Source organism: Acanthaster planci, linkage group LG03, assembly GCF_054643075.1.
Source record: "Acanthaster planci isolate LZ-2023a linkage group LG03, COTS_SCS, whole genome shotgun sequence".
In the NCBI taxonomy this organism is placed as follows: domain Eukaryota; kingdom Metazoa; phylum Echinodermata; class Asteroidea; order Valvatida; family Acanthasteridae; genus Acanthaster; species Acanthaster planci.
In genome coordinates, this window is record NC_141779.1 from 21,575,856 (window position 1) to 21,589,950 (window position 14,095).

General features: G+C 43.0%; 1 protein-coding gene across 3 annotated transcripts in view; it reads right to left on the reverse strand.

Moving 5' to 3' along the window:
* LOC110991040 (prolow-density lipoprotein receptor-related protein 1-like) overlaps positions 1-14,095 on the reverse strand; it is a 124,935-nt gene that overhangs the window by 65,793 nt on the left and 45,047 nt on the right. For all 3 annotated transcript variants that reach the window (XR_015424887.1, XM_087134961.1, XM_022256132.2), the window contains exons 20-31: positions 12,577-12,690; positions 10,631-10,708; positions 9,821-9,979; positions 9,249-9,374; positions 7,904-8,029; positions 6,733-7,326; positions 6,012-6,216; positions 5,191-5,358; positions 4,541-4,785; positions 2,002-2,133; positions 1,023-1,247; positions 237-414 (exon numbers count right to left, since the gene is read on the reverse strand). Coding sequence is in view for 2 of the 3 variants with exons in the window: in XM_087134961.1 (XP_086991087.1) it covers positions 237-414; positions 1,023-1,247; positions 2,002-2,133; positions 4,541-4,785; positions 5,191-5,358; positions 6,012-6,216; positions 6,733-7,326; positions 7,904-8,029; positions 9,249-9,374; positions 9,821-9,979; positions 10,631-10,708; positions 12,577-12,690 (2,350 nt within the window). In the remaining variant the exon portion in view is untranslated. The remainder of the gene's footprint in view (positions 1-236; positions 415-1,022; positions 1,248-2,001; positions 2,134-4,540; positions 4,786-5,190; positions 5,359-6,011; positions 6,217-6,732; positions 7,327-7,903; positions 8,030-9,248; positions 9,375-9,820; positions 9,980-10,630; positions 10,709-12,576; positions 12,691-14,095) is intronic.

Below are 14,095 nucleotides of genomic sequence, written 5' to 3' on the forward strand. Positions count from 1 at the left end.
TTCAGCCAAGTCACGAGCCTTTCACAGGCTATTCAAACAAGCTGTCACAAAAGCATTCCGTTGGCAGTTTGCACTCTCTTACTTCTGACCAGCTAAGTGAATAGACTTGTAATGGACTCAACTACACCACCAGGTTTTGAATTTCAACAAAAGTAACTTGACTGCTGTTTTAAAGTTTTTTATGCTATCTCTGTCGACAAATTTGGATGACGGAAGTCTCCAGAAGCCAAATTTACCCTTCACTTGGCCTGACAATGATACTCCGGGGGATGGTGAGGTTACGGACATGAATCTCATTGCGGTAGCTACCGTCCAGGCGCGCTATGTTCAAGCTGCTCTTGTCGGGTGAGATGTTGGTCCAGTACATGTTGCGAGACAGCCAATCAATCGTCAGGCTGTAGGCATCTGGTATGCCTTGAGTGAGAAAAAAGAACTTCTGTGAGTTGTTACCTCTTGACAATGTGGATTGAGCAAGTGGGAGAGGAGCTGAACAGGTTTTAAGGCCCATCACCACAGACAAGTGGTGATGGAGAGTGGTATACTACTCATTTAGATCCAAGACATGATACGGTTCAGTATGGAAATCATTACATTGATGACTTTCCACAATAACAACGGCACCCCACAGAAAGGTTTGAAGGCACAACGAAGGCATGCCCTTTCTTTCACGGACACTCGGCCAGTCTATGGCATCATACCCAACGACAGCGAGGAATGGCCAGAAGTGTAATCTCAGCACAGTATCTTTCAATAATCATTCAGGTTTCTAAACGCAGCACTGCCTTCATAAAAAAAAAAATTGGTTTTGAATGACAATCTATTTAATCTTGGCTTCAACGTGAGAGCCACGCATCCTTCAGGAGTTAAGCAGGTGCTATGAGCCGCTTGACAGCAACTATTGCAAAACATTCAAGATGGAGAAAGCTGACGGCAACAGTTACTCAACACCTCTAGGCGACACCTCCATAATCTGCATGCGTGAATATTCATTATGCTCACACTATGAGCACCAGCAGGCTTACCTTCAATGACCGTCTCGATGTCTGTGCCGTTGATGTAGGCCCTGTTGATGGACTTATGCTGCAGGTCTGTCCAGTACAGCCGCTGCTCCTTGACGTCATGGTCCACGGACGAGGCGTTGGCCACGCTGGGTATGGTCAGTGGAGGGATTACGTTGTGGTAACCGTCGCTCAGGTGCACGCCGCGGATCTCCGTGGGAACCGAGATGACAAAGAACACATTATCATCTAAAGAAAGTAAAAAAGGGAATTGAAGTGCTGTTTCACATTAACCCAAATCAAAAACTGACTTGTTATATAAACTTGCCAGTTACAGAAACAGCAGTGTAAGAGAAATCCATTACTTTTCAAATGTTAAGTTTGGCTCAAATCAAAATTCTTTGAAGATTACTGTCACATGACCAAAATGGGGAGAATTCCTCCTATTTCCAAAGAAATTCTAAAACTGTCTGGACTTTTTCGACACCACATTCATTTTGGGACTCTGCCATTACTGTTGATAAATTTTAGAAGGCGAAATTTTGCATGCTGAAAGACAGGCCTATGCATGCCACATCCAAGAACAGATAAGCAAGTTAGACGTGTTACCATACTTTTTGGGGGGTTAACAGGGGCTAACAGTCCTTACATTGGAGACATCAGGAGGTATGCTGGGGCAGGGGACCAGTCAAAGCACAGCACAGGTAACCTCACAAAACATCATATGATGTATTCATTCTGCTGGAGGCTGGTTTTTGGCAGTTTTGTGACTTTTAGTCCAAAACGTGAGTCAGGTATTCGGACAGGGCATGCTCAAATGAAGCCTGTCGCAAGTCAAAACACAGCATCAATATACGCACACGAAGTGTAAGCCCTATCAGGTCAGGGTGGCTGTCCACTAAGGCTCATACAATGATCACATTCCAACTGGAACGACATGAGGAGTCCGTCCTTAAACAACCTTGCCTTTAAAAATACCCAACTAGCTCGTTGAGAATCCTACCTAGGCAGGTCTTGTTGTCCTCTCCAAGTTGCATGAGGTGTGGGCACAGGCAGGCAGGCTTGTCCCCATTCAGCAAACACAGATGAGAGCATCCGCCATTGTTGGCAGCGCATGGATTCCTGTCATCCGATACTATAATGAGGAAAACAAAATTGTCATCTTCACCTCTAAAAGCACCACGATGATTTTCAAAAAGATCTTCTGCACACAGAGCATTAATTTAGTACCATGATATATTCACTTGAAACCATAATTTTTTTTCAGAAAAGGGATTCATTTTTCACTTGGTTAAGTTGTCTTCAAATACACAAAACTCATTGAAACCAACTTTGGGCAGCCAGAAGAGAGTAAGATTTCAGGAACAAAATTGGTACTTCAATGTCGTGTTTTTGAAGTAAACTCGTCATATGTACTGCAGTCATCAGGGCTTGAATTTCGACTTTTGGGGGCACTGCCATTTTGGCCTCAAGGAATGGGATATTTTGAGGGGCACTGCGGCCAATAACAGGGGCAAACAGGACCAACATTTTTACAAATGAAAGGCACTGAGGCCAAGGTGTAAAAAACTCTGCAAAACGAGTTTAAAAACTGGAAAAACATAAATAAGATGTTTTATGTGCTTGAGCCATCATCTTCAAATATTTTATAACCCATGACAAAACATCATATTACAGGATGGAACAGGCACATTTTCTGACTAAGGATTTCTTAATTTAGAAAAAAGGAATTCATCCAACAGAATTCCAGTGAATTAAACTATAGATTAAACAAAGACAATATGTTTTGTTTCAATTTTGACGCATCTTTTTCGACTGCACAGCGGGAGCTTACCAACCACATCCCCACACCGTAAAGTTGCCCAACCCGTTATGTCACGGAATAATCAGTAACACGCATGTAGTTGAGTCTGCTTCGTGCGTGCACATACGTTCCGAAACTAGGGGGACAAAAGACCAAGCCGTAGCTGTGGAGGCCCATTTCAGATATGGCCTAAACCCATGTATGCTTGCGCCAGACGGGTTGCTGCTGCACATTATGCCGGGCCAGGCAGCCGTATGTGCTAGGTGACTCTCCAGACCATGAATGCTGGGCTACAGAACAAAATACACAAACATTTAAGTGTCGTAAATCAAGGCCAATTGCAATGCAGGCAAGCCTAGTTGCGTAGTATAACGCTGCGGCGTGCCGCGCCGGGTCTGCCAGCTCGGCTGGCCTGGCCGTACTTGCTCCCATGTGGCGTGAAGATGATCGTGTACCGGTAGACTGCAATACGAATACATTCCCGTGAATGTGAAGTCAGAAACTGAAGACAAATACAGGTATTTTTTCGAGGGGCACTACTGCAGGGAAGAATGGGGCACACAGCCAGCTTTGGCCATGGACAAAATGGACAATTTCAGGGCACTGCGACCAATTGTAAGGGCATCGACTGTCATGGCCGCGGTGGCTGCGGTGAAATTTGAGCGTTACATGGACATTTAGCAAAGAAGAGACAAAAACATTAAAAGAAAAGGTTCTGAATGTTAATTTTGTTGTTTGCATTTGGGAAGGTGATTGAAAGATATTCATTTCCGGGTATGTTTTCTAGCTTTTCTATCATTCTTGAAGAAGCTGAAAACATGAAACTTGGCCCTTTTTCACCAAGCTACTGACCTTTAACAGAAATGATAGAACAGCCAATTGTAGCTATGATCTCAAAACTACCATGTAAGCACTGCCAATACATCGATATTATCGACAAGGTTTTGATATCGATATTGCCGATGTTAGTTATTTGGTAATATCGGTATATAGAAAATACCGGATTTTGGAGAAATATCGAAACTTCAAAAACATCAACATTGAAAAATGTACCGAAAATATCACTATTGAGGAATGAACTTTACTAAAAATACCAAAGTGCATCGTCACATTGCTGTAATTTTCAATAAGCCGCAGCTTACATTGGTTTACATGCTGAGTGAAAAACGTCCCTGTAATTTATACTCAGGGCGGCTTATACAGCGATATTTGAAGAATAAATTCAGTCACCTATCTCAGTCTCGCACTCAATAATTCACGTACACTTTGCCTTGAAAATATCAAAAAATTTATCCTCCAAAACAGAATTATTTGCTAACCAAATGTACATAGACTAGCACCATGTACTGATGATATCGCTTTGCACGGCAACATGTATCCTATCCCATGTAGGCAACGTACGCAATATGGATGCTATAACGTGTCGCCAAAGTGAATTGGATCACACCATTACAGTGTAGGGGTGTACACTTAGAACAATTTACCAGCAATTCACGCCTGTTATAACACCTTGAAAATTAAAATGAATAAAATTGATATATCAATAATATCGATAAAAAAAGATGTATCAGTATCGGCCAAAGTACGATATTGACGGTGCCTACTACCACAGACATTCTGTCACGTGTGAGTAAATTTTGGGCCTTCAAAGATGGCATCAAGTGACTTCCACCACCAATCACGAGGAGCATATGGAGACCATTGGCTGAAGAGAGAACATGAGGAGGAGATGAATTACCATAGGGCTGCCTCTGCGGGTGGAAGACATGCAAGTCAAAGGGCTGAGTGGAGGTCTTCTGCACGACGGTCACATTGGCTCCTGTCCACTTGTTGGCCCCATACACACCATTGCTGCGCCAGTCGGTCCAGTAGACGGTGGACTCAAAGATGGTGATGGCGAAGGGGTGGTACATGTTGACATGGCCCTGCAGGATGGTGAAAAGCTGCGTGCCATTGTACAGGACGGAGTGGATGGAGTCCGATCTGCCAAGGGAGGAAAAACAGACTGGTAAAACAATAGGCTATAATCCTGTGTTGACCATCTTGAATTGAAACTGAGATTAAATTTTCATTCTAGGAACCTGAGAGTAAAAATAGTAAACAAAAACAGTTCACAACAAATTAATGCCAGTTTACATGTCGAATAATTCAAAATTTGTGATAAACAATTTCTAAATATTTTAAGCCACATTAAAAGAAAAACTGAACTTTAGGCTTGGAACCCACAATAGTCTGCCACCATCCCATTAACAGATTACATTGAAAATGAAAGATTCAGGGAACAAGATTCAAAATGGCTCTCTCCCCGAATAGGGTCTATTGGACCTTAATCTGAAAATTTCTGCGGATATATTTGTCCCGCAAGAACTGACGGTGGTGAACCCTGACCTGGCATCGATCCAATAGACACGGTCCTCCAGGTAGTCCAGTGTCAGCCCGTTGGGCCAGCCTCCATTGACTAGCTGGACATAGTAAATGGTCTGGCGGTCAAGGCCCGCCATGGTAGCCCGCTCGATGCGTGGATTCTCGGCATCCCAGTCCGTCCAGAACATCAACCTGAGCGAGGGGGGGGACATGACACATGTCATTCACATGTTATACGTTTTTATATTACCATGATCTTGTCAAAGATGACTGAAAACTAGCTGCAATTGTGAGGAAGCATTCAAAGCAGGCTTTTTTTCTTCAGCAGCTGCAACCTGGTTACCCTTGTTGCATGTAGCATTAAATTGAGTTGGACAATCCTGTCTTCACAAGAGGTAGAAGGAGGTGAAAGTTTCTACTCGGGTTAATGACTGTAGTGATTATGGCCTTGACATACATGTACTGCATGGATAGACAGGCTGTCTGAAACGGGCTTCTAGAGCTACAGTTGCACCTGTTATCAGCACGTTTCTGCATATTTCCAATGGGGAACGATCTAGACCTAGCTCTAGACAACGTATTTGGATGCGGCCACAGTCTCAGATGATCAGTGAAATCTGACCTTTGACACAGGTTCAACTTATTTAAATATCCAAGTATCCACAAACAGTCGGCACTTCATTTCAGGGCTGGGCCAACAAAACAAAGAGAGCATTGGTACTGGCCCCCTTGGATCTGCCACTAGATAAGCTCACCACAGGCACAGAGTGTTGTGTCACATAAAGCAAAGAATTCTGCTCCTAAGCGGAGCCACCACTGACTGCAACACAACAGCAAGGTCTCACCCCTTTCGGGGATCCAGCGCTATGGCCCTCGGGTTCTCCATCTGGCCGGCCACCACCGTGGTCCTGAAGCTGCCGTTCAACTTGGCCACCTCAATCTGGTCCAGCTGGCTCTCCACCCAGTAAAGGTTCTTGCCCACCCAGTCCACGGCCAGGCCCTCGGCGGTGGCTAAACCGGTACTGACCACCTCCTGGATGTTCCTCAGTCCTAAACACCAAAAATTAAATGAAAACGTCATGACGTTCTGACACACTTCGCCATCTCTTAATTTGCAACACAGCAGGTTTCAACAGGTCCTCTGAGGAAACAGCCTATGTCAAAGAGAGGTCTTCAGGTAAGTTGAAAAGGGACACAACTGCTTTCACACATGTAATCGTTTTAATTCCTAGAATTTCTTTTTTTTTTTCCACCATTGTTAAATTCATGGATCCGAGACCAAATACAGTATGTTCACCATGTTTCCTTGATGGTTTTGAACTTTTACCAAGTCTTGAGCTTTCTATAACCCATTTATGTGCATTAGCTTGGGGGGGCTGAAACTGCATTGAAGCATAGAGTGATTTCTGTTTCAAAATAACTTTGTTAGAACAAGGAGTGCTCTATTGTTTCTCTCAAGCTGATTCACATGAAGAAGATGTTTTTAGGAGTTAAAATGCTTGCAGAAATGTTAAACACTTCTACCATCTATTTACTGTGTTGTATGTCAGATTTGAATGCCCTTACCAGCATTGTGAGAGTTGTCGTCCATCCAGCCACGATAGATCTTATCGTCAATGATGTCCGTCCAGTAAATCTCGCTGGTGTTGTAGCTGAAATCCAGCGCGATGGTGTTGCGCAGGTTGAAGACCAGCACGTTGTAGTCCTGGGTCAACAGGTTGATGCGCCGCAGCTGGTTTCGGTTGGAGAAGACGAGGTATGGGATGGCTGGGTCGGTGGAACGGCATGAGATACCGTCCGCCTGCAGCTGGTAGCCATCATAGCAGTGGCAAGTGTAGAAGCCCTTGCCGTTTTCGCAGCGCTGGCTGCAGCGGCCCCGCACTGAGCACATGCGGGTGTCCGGCTCGCATCGGTAAGGGTCTTCCAGCAGCAGCGAGCCCTCGGGGCAGAGGCAGATGCGCCCGGCCGGCGTGTTCTGGCAGCTGTGGCTGCAGTTGTTGGTACTAGGGAAGGCCTTGGTCTGGCACCAGCGCTCCGTGCAGAGGCCACCCTCGTCTGCACCATCAACGCACTGGCGCACGCCATCGCAGAGATTGGTCAGAGGGATGCAGAGCGTGTGGTTTGGGCACTGCCAAAAACCATGCGGGCATGGCTCACCAACTACAAGTGAATGAAAGAAAAAAACGACTGAATTGATCTCAGTAAAATCTTACACCCAAAGGGGCAGGGGGGGCCATTCCAGGAAACATTTTACTCATGAGAGTGATACCACACCAGAAAATTTAAAATCTAATAAATATGGAGATCTCTTGACAACGTAATTTTGTGATAAGATTTCACAAATTCAGTTACTTTTCTGTGGCAAAATGTTAAATTTTCTGTGACTTCAGAAGTTATTCAGCATCTAGGACAGCGTTTCACTTTTTTCTCATTTTCTTATTCTGAATTTTCTCATGCCATGAGGGAAAAAGTGTATATGAAAAATACAAACATCATTAGCTACATGTATGCATCAGTGACAGAACTATGTCTATTTTTTTTATTTAAACTCCAGCTACTTAATAGTCGGCACCTATATCTCAACCTGCAGTGTCAGTTTACAAATGTCCCCCCTTTTGCAACCATAGCAAACCAATTGACACTTTGGTTTTCTGAAGCCAGAGTGCGAACTGAATGAGGACTGAATCCGACCAAGTGATTAGCCCGAGGTTAAGGGTAAGTCCAGGGACAGACTTACGGCAATTGAGCTCGTCTGACTGGTTAGCGCAATCTTGAATCCCGTCACACTTCCACCAGATGGGTATGCACTTCCCATCGCTGTGACACCTGAAGTGGGTGTCCGGCTTGCACCGCGTCCCAGGAGCTGTGGACATGGAGGCAAAGGGGGTGCGGCATGAGAAATCCTTTTAAGAATGGCACCACAGGCATTCACCTTGCTCCAGAGCAAGAGAGGACCACCACGGTAGGAGACCCAAAGCACTGTCAGAACACATCAATCCCTCACACAGAGGTTTTTGCAAGGCTGCCATTGTGCTGGCCAGTGCTTTCGTTTCACAGGGTATGCACAAAGGAGATTTTCCTGAGGAACGAGAGAACTGCCCTGCACGATAGCTACCACGCAAAGCCTCTATTCCACTCCAGATTTTGTCGGTTCATCATGGTTCTGGCGTGATATTCATCACACTGCACCAGTTTGTCCTCATATGAACAAAGTTATTCAACCACTTGATGCCAGATGATGCGCAAACACACACACCTTCTTTGTTCAGTGGAGGATGTGTACACTTGTTTAAGAATCGTTTTTATATTTCCGCAGTTGACGTATTAATGCATCCTGCTTGGTTGGGTCAAAGGGCAATTGCAAAGTTGAAGAACTTGTGGGTAAAAAACCCCGCCCCCACAGACTTTCTAGGTAAGAAAATCAGAGGTTAACTGGTTAACGACTCCACAGTAATACAAAAAAATGGGAGACGGGATTCAAACAAATCTTCAGCTAGCTGCTGGTTGTAGATGAGGTTAATAGTAATGCTCGACAACATGAGACCCTGAGCATTTGAGAGAAATTGGAAAAATTATTGACAGCGAAATGAATTCTGGTACATTGACGACAAAATACATGACTAACAATGAATTCAGACAAAACTATAAATAGATGAAAAAAATTGGAAATGCTTCATTCATTTTTGGAAATGCTATAATTCATACAAGTTCTTCAACAACAGATAAACTTTCATCACCTGGTTGTTCATTTCAGGAAGAAATAACCTTTCAGGCAGACTGTACAGGCGTGAAGAAGGGGCAATAGCGGGAGACTTTTGAGACACTTTAATAGTGGGGCAAATATACTGATCCCTGGGGCAAATATACTGATCCCTGGGGCAAATATACTGATCCCTGGGGCAAATATACTGATCCCAAGCAATCAGTCCAGTATTGTTTGAGCCATTTTGAGTATGTGCACACAGTATGAACGACAGAAATAAGGTTCAGTATACATCTGCTGCCACCGAGCCTCTCGGAGGTCTCAAGTTTGAGGCCATACCAGCAGCCTGCTACCAAACTCAGCACTCTCCCTGACTTACGGCAGTTCTCTTCGTCTCTGCCATTCCCGCAGTCGTCTTCGCCATCGCAGACGGCAACACTCGGCACACAGAAGCCAGTGCCACAGCTGAATTGGTCTGCTCGGCAGATTTTCACCGGCGCAATAGCTGTATGCATGGATAGAGTGTTAACCGGCACAGGTAATACGTAAACAATTCCCCAGAGTTCACAACCAATCATGAAAAGAGCAAAAGACAATGATCAAAAACTATAATAACATCACGTTAGTACTTCAAAATCCTGCTTGAAGAACTGCATGAAAGGGTCCACAATGAACAACACTGCTTTAAATCAGGCAAAAAGAGTTTCATGAAGCCAAAAAATTACCTAGAACACTGTTTCAATTAATTATTTCTGGCAAGCTCAGAATAAGGCCCCAAGAATCATTGGACTACCAATGAACTGACGATGTAAAGAGAAGAAAAACCTTCAAACTTTAGAGAAGAGATGTAATGAATAGATAGAGAAGTTAAACATTTACAAAAAAATAATACTCTTCGACCATCGTGAACTTTTCAGTTGGAACTAAGAATCAAATGGGTCAAGAACTCACTGCAATTATTCTCGTCACTTCCGTCAAGGCAGTCCTCAAAGCCGTTGCACCGAAGATCCTTATCAATGCAAATACCTGATGTGTTGCACTGGAACTGAGTGATGTTGTCACATGGGTAAATGCAATGTAACTCATCCGAGTTATCGCCACAATCGTCACCTGGAAAGGATGCCATGGTATATTGGAGGAAGTTAGGCCAATAAGTTTAGTTGGTTACACAGTGAAGTCGATCAGTTACGATCAATTCAATTACATTCTTCCGTTCAATTACCCGAAAACCAATTTGTGAAAATACCTTAAGATGGTATCAAAGAATGGAAATGAAAAAATAAACTACTTAAACGTCTGAAACTTTCTCCAGCAATGGAGCAGCGTAAACACAAAGAAACTGGATGATATAAGTCACAAAGATGTTTTTAATGAGCAAAAATAGTCCTCAAATGACCTACTTCTTTGTTTATTCTGATTAACCCTTGCACTGAAAATTAAAGCCTGGGACAAAAGTTATTGCCTTAATGATTAGTCAAACTTAAACTGAAAGAAAAATAATCAATCAATTGATTTATTGATTACTTGAACCCTCATTGAAAAAGGAAATTGATCCAAAAAATAATGAACTTGCAGGCATGGGAAAGATGTACATGTCAATACCTGAAGCCACTTTATTCTCCGTCCCCAATTTGACAATCCTCTCAGCAAAATATTGACTTTCCACTGAGCGAAAAAAAAAAATGAACGTCTAAACTCTGCCCTTGCTTTCCTTACACCCGTACACTTTTTCCCTCTTCAAAATGAGAAGTGGGCACTCACTTCTATCACACACGAAAAAGTTCACAACGCAATGCCCATTGGCACACTGGAACTCGTCAGGGTCGCAAGTAGGCACAGCTGAATCAACGGCAAAAAAGACGAAACATTAAAATGGACAATACTTGGAGAACCTTTTTCTACATCGAAAATTTTTTACAAACTTCTGTGCTATAAACCTCTGCCTCTGGAAAAGCTACATGTAAATCGACACAACCGAAACCATTAAGATATCTGTGATAATGTTTAAAATTAAACAGCACATGAACTCTCTATACTCTGTAGAGAGTTTAAAAAAGGAGTTTTGAGTTGGTGCTTAAATAGTACCAGAGCGGGAGAGTTTTCGACATGTTCCACATTTCAGATGCAGCAAACTGAATGGCACAATTACCACACGATTTGGCGAGAACTGGAGGCAGAGTGGAAAAGATCTGAGATGCAGGGGCAGAGAGTCCTGGGTGGGTGACATTTGCTCATTAGTTCTGGGTAGTAAACTGGGGCAGATCCGTGTGTGCATTTGTAAATTAAATCCAACCATTTTACAAGTTACAAGGGATTTCAGTGGAGGCTCGTGTAATTTAGGAGGGAGTGGAAAGGTGGATTTGTAGTTTTCTGGACTAAAAGCAAAGGAGTTTCTGGACCACGTCAAGCATTGAATGACTGCCGAAAATGCTTCAAGCGTGTCTACTTGATAGATGTCTGTGAATCATGAACAAAGGATATTTAAAATGCCACTGCTTGCTATTAAGTTTATCAAGGAGGATGTGGAGGGTTAAATCTCGTTCTCATCTTTCTGACGAATCATTAGTCTTAATCTCGCTTTAAATGGTGTTGATGCTGAGTTTGTGTAGGCCCTTTCTTTGCTCTAGCACGTTCGTCATGTTTTTCAGGTAAGGGTATAAAAGCATCTTTGTTTCACCCCGACACTGAAATCTTGTCACTCAACTTGATTCTGCAATATCTATGTGATATTTCTCTAGTCCATTTCTACTCCATTTCTATTTCTATTCTATTTCTCTAATCCTGTAGATTTCTTTGTAATTTACATGTATAACTGTAAACGGATGGCAGCACTGAAATACCTGTTTGAGATGTTTCAATATCGGTTTTCTTGGCGATAATACGCAATGCACCCTACCTAAAAGAGCTTACTCGAGAAGCTAGTGGTATATTGTTTGTACTGAAGCCTTCCAGGAGCACCAAGCCCCTTGTATAAAAGCAACAGTGGCCGGGTTCTACACTCCTTCATCTTACAAAATCCCTCCCTCTCCCCAAAAAAATGTTCTCAGTGGATGTCGGAGGATCTGGGAAGAATGAGGGTGTTAACCGTTTGGTGCCCGGGTTCCTGGTACCGGAGACCTTGGGTTTGTGCACATAGCCAGGGGTGCCCAAAATCGGACAAAGGAGCTGGCCCTTATAACAAATGACCGTCATCGGAACAAAAGACCGGGCTGCTGGGAATTGCAAGCTGGCATTAGCAGAAGTAATCGGTTATTGTTTTGAAATAGTATACCACTGTTTGTGGCATTCAGCGCCCGCGGATTATCAGCGGGGACAAAAGCGCTCCAGCACTCCAGCGATGAGCGATGTAATACTGCATGCTAAATTGGCCACATCTGTAAAGACACCACTGCCATACAGTAGTGTACTGGGCCAATTTCAGGAACAAAGGAAATTATGCAACACCGCACAATCTGGGCTCTCTTTACTGGGCAGCAGGCCTGGCTGCAATACCTGGGTGTCAATGGAGGTTGCCTGTCAGATTAGAGTAGCAACCAGACAGTCATTCATGTCGGTGTAAACATCTAGAAATGAAGTTAGGATTATTTGAAGAATTTTGAAAAAGGAAAATCTTGAAAATCGCCTAGGAACTCGTCCCGCACGTGCAAATTTTACCCGGCAGGAAGTGGTTCATGACTGGGGGCCCGAGAGATACTGTACAAACTTACTGCAGCCCAGTTCATCGCTATTGTCGCCGCAATCATCCTCCCCATCGCATTCCCACAAGTTAAGAATACAGCGTTGGTTGGCACACTGGAATTGGCCTGTGCGACACTCATGCTCTGTAGTGAGAGGAAAATTCAAGTGGACAACAGTGTACTGTCAACATATTGCGCTGTCTAAAAGACAATTCATCGGGTCAGTGCTTAGGAGTTTTTACAGCAAAGATATAACTTTTGAAAACACCCTTTGGGCCTTACTCTGAGCAGGAAGGTAATGTTGTATTGAAACAGACTACATTTGTTTTACTTTTATTTAGTAAAGTAGTTTTCTGGGGCCAATATATTTAAATTTCATCAAATTTCCCTGCTTAATTTCATGTTCGAAATAGAATTTTTCAATTAAAGACCTTCTAATGCAATAACTACCTCAAAACATTCTGTGCACGACATAACATTGCTGTGGTCTGATTTTTACAAAATCCATATTTAAAAACAAAAATGTGCACATCCATTTTAAAAAATGAATTTCCCTATGAAATAAAGAAACTCTGTAGTGATTAGCAGCTCTATATGAAGTGAAGACATCAAATTGGTTAACTGTATTAGATTTTTCTTCATGTTGAATTGACAGTATCTCACTCAAACTAATCAAATAACCTAAATCAAAATGACACCATCCATTCTTAGGGGAATCTCGAATGTCTCGGCACGTCTTCAGAAAACCCCTTTTGTCAATTAAATTATGATGTCATCAGGAAAGGATTCTCCAAAGATGATAAATTTAATATCCAAGTACAGACACGTTCCTGGTTGGAAAGGCAACACAGGATATTAAAACTCAAGTAAGTTGAGGGCTCAAAAACTAAAACAAACAGAAATTGACAGACAGGTTCAAATCCCTCAGCGACAAAATTTCTTTTCTCAGTGCATGCAATGGCATACGAACAGTTTGTCCATTGAAAATACATATAAACCAAAACACACAAAACTGGTCCTTTTCGGAAAGCTCTGTACATGTGAGGTATGATCAGAACTCTTCAGGAGCTTTGGTTTTTACTTATGACACAGGGGGGTGGACTATGCTGTTCAATGACCAATCTTTTAGAAAATTGGCATTGACTACAAGTAAATTGATCTGTGATGTTTCAATTCAATCCTGCGATGGGTTTTCTTGCCAGGAATAGATACAGTTCTGGCTCACACATGTCAGTCTGTGAGCCAAGTTTTTGGCCTACAAGTCTTGGAAATGTGGACATCTCACAAGAACGGTATATCCTATTTTTATAAAGCTGGTGTCAAAATCACTGCAAAACATTAACAGAAAATCTCCTAAACAGGCTGAGCACCATTTAAATAGGTTACAACAATATCTGCAAAAACGTAATGGGGAGAGGGGCACTCTCCCCCTGGCTTTTGGAGGGTTGAACGCTTTCACACTGTTGCGTTGCGGAAACACAGGAATTTGGAAACACTGACCCCTTATGGCTGTCCAAGGTATTTCATTTCAAACCGTTGACCATCTTTC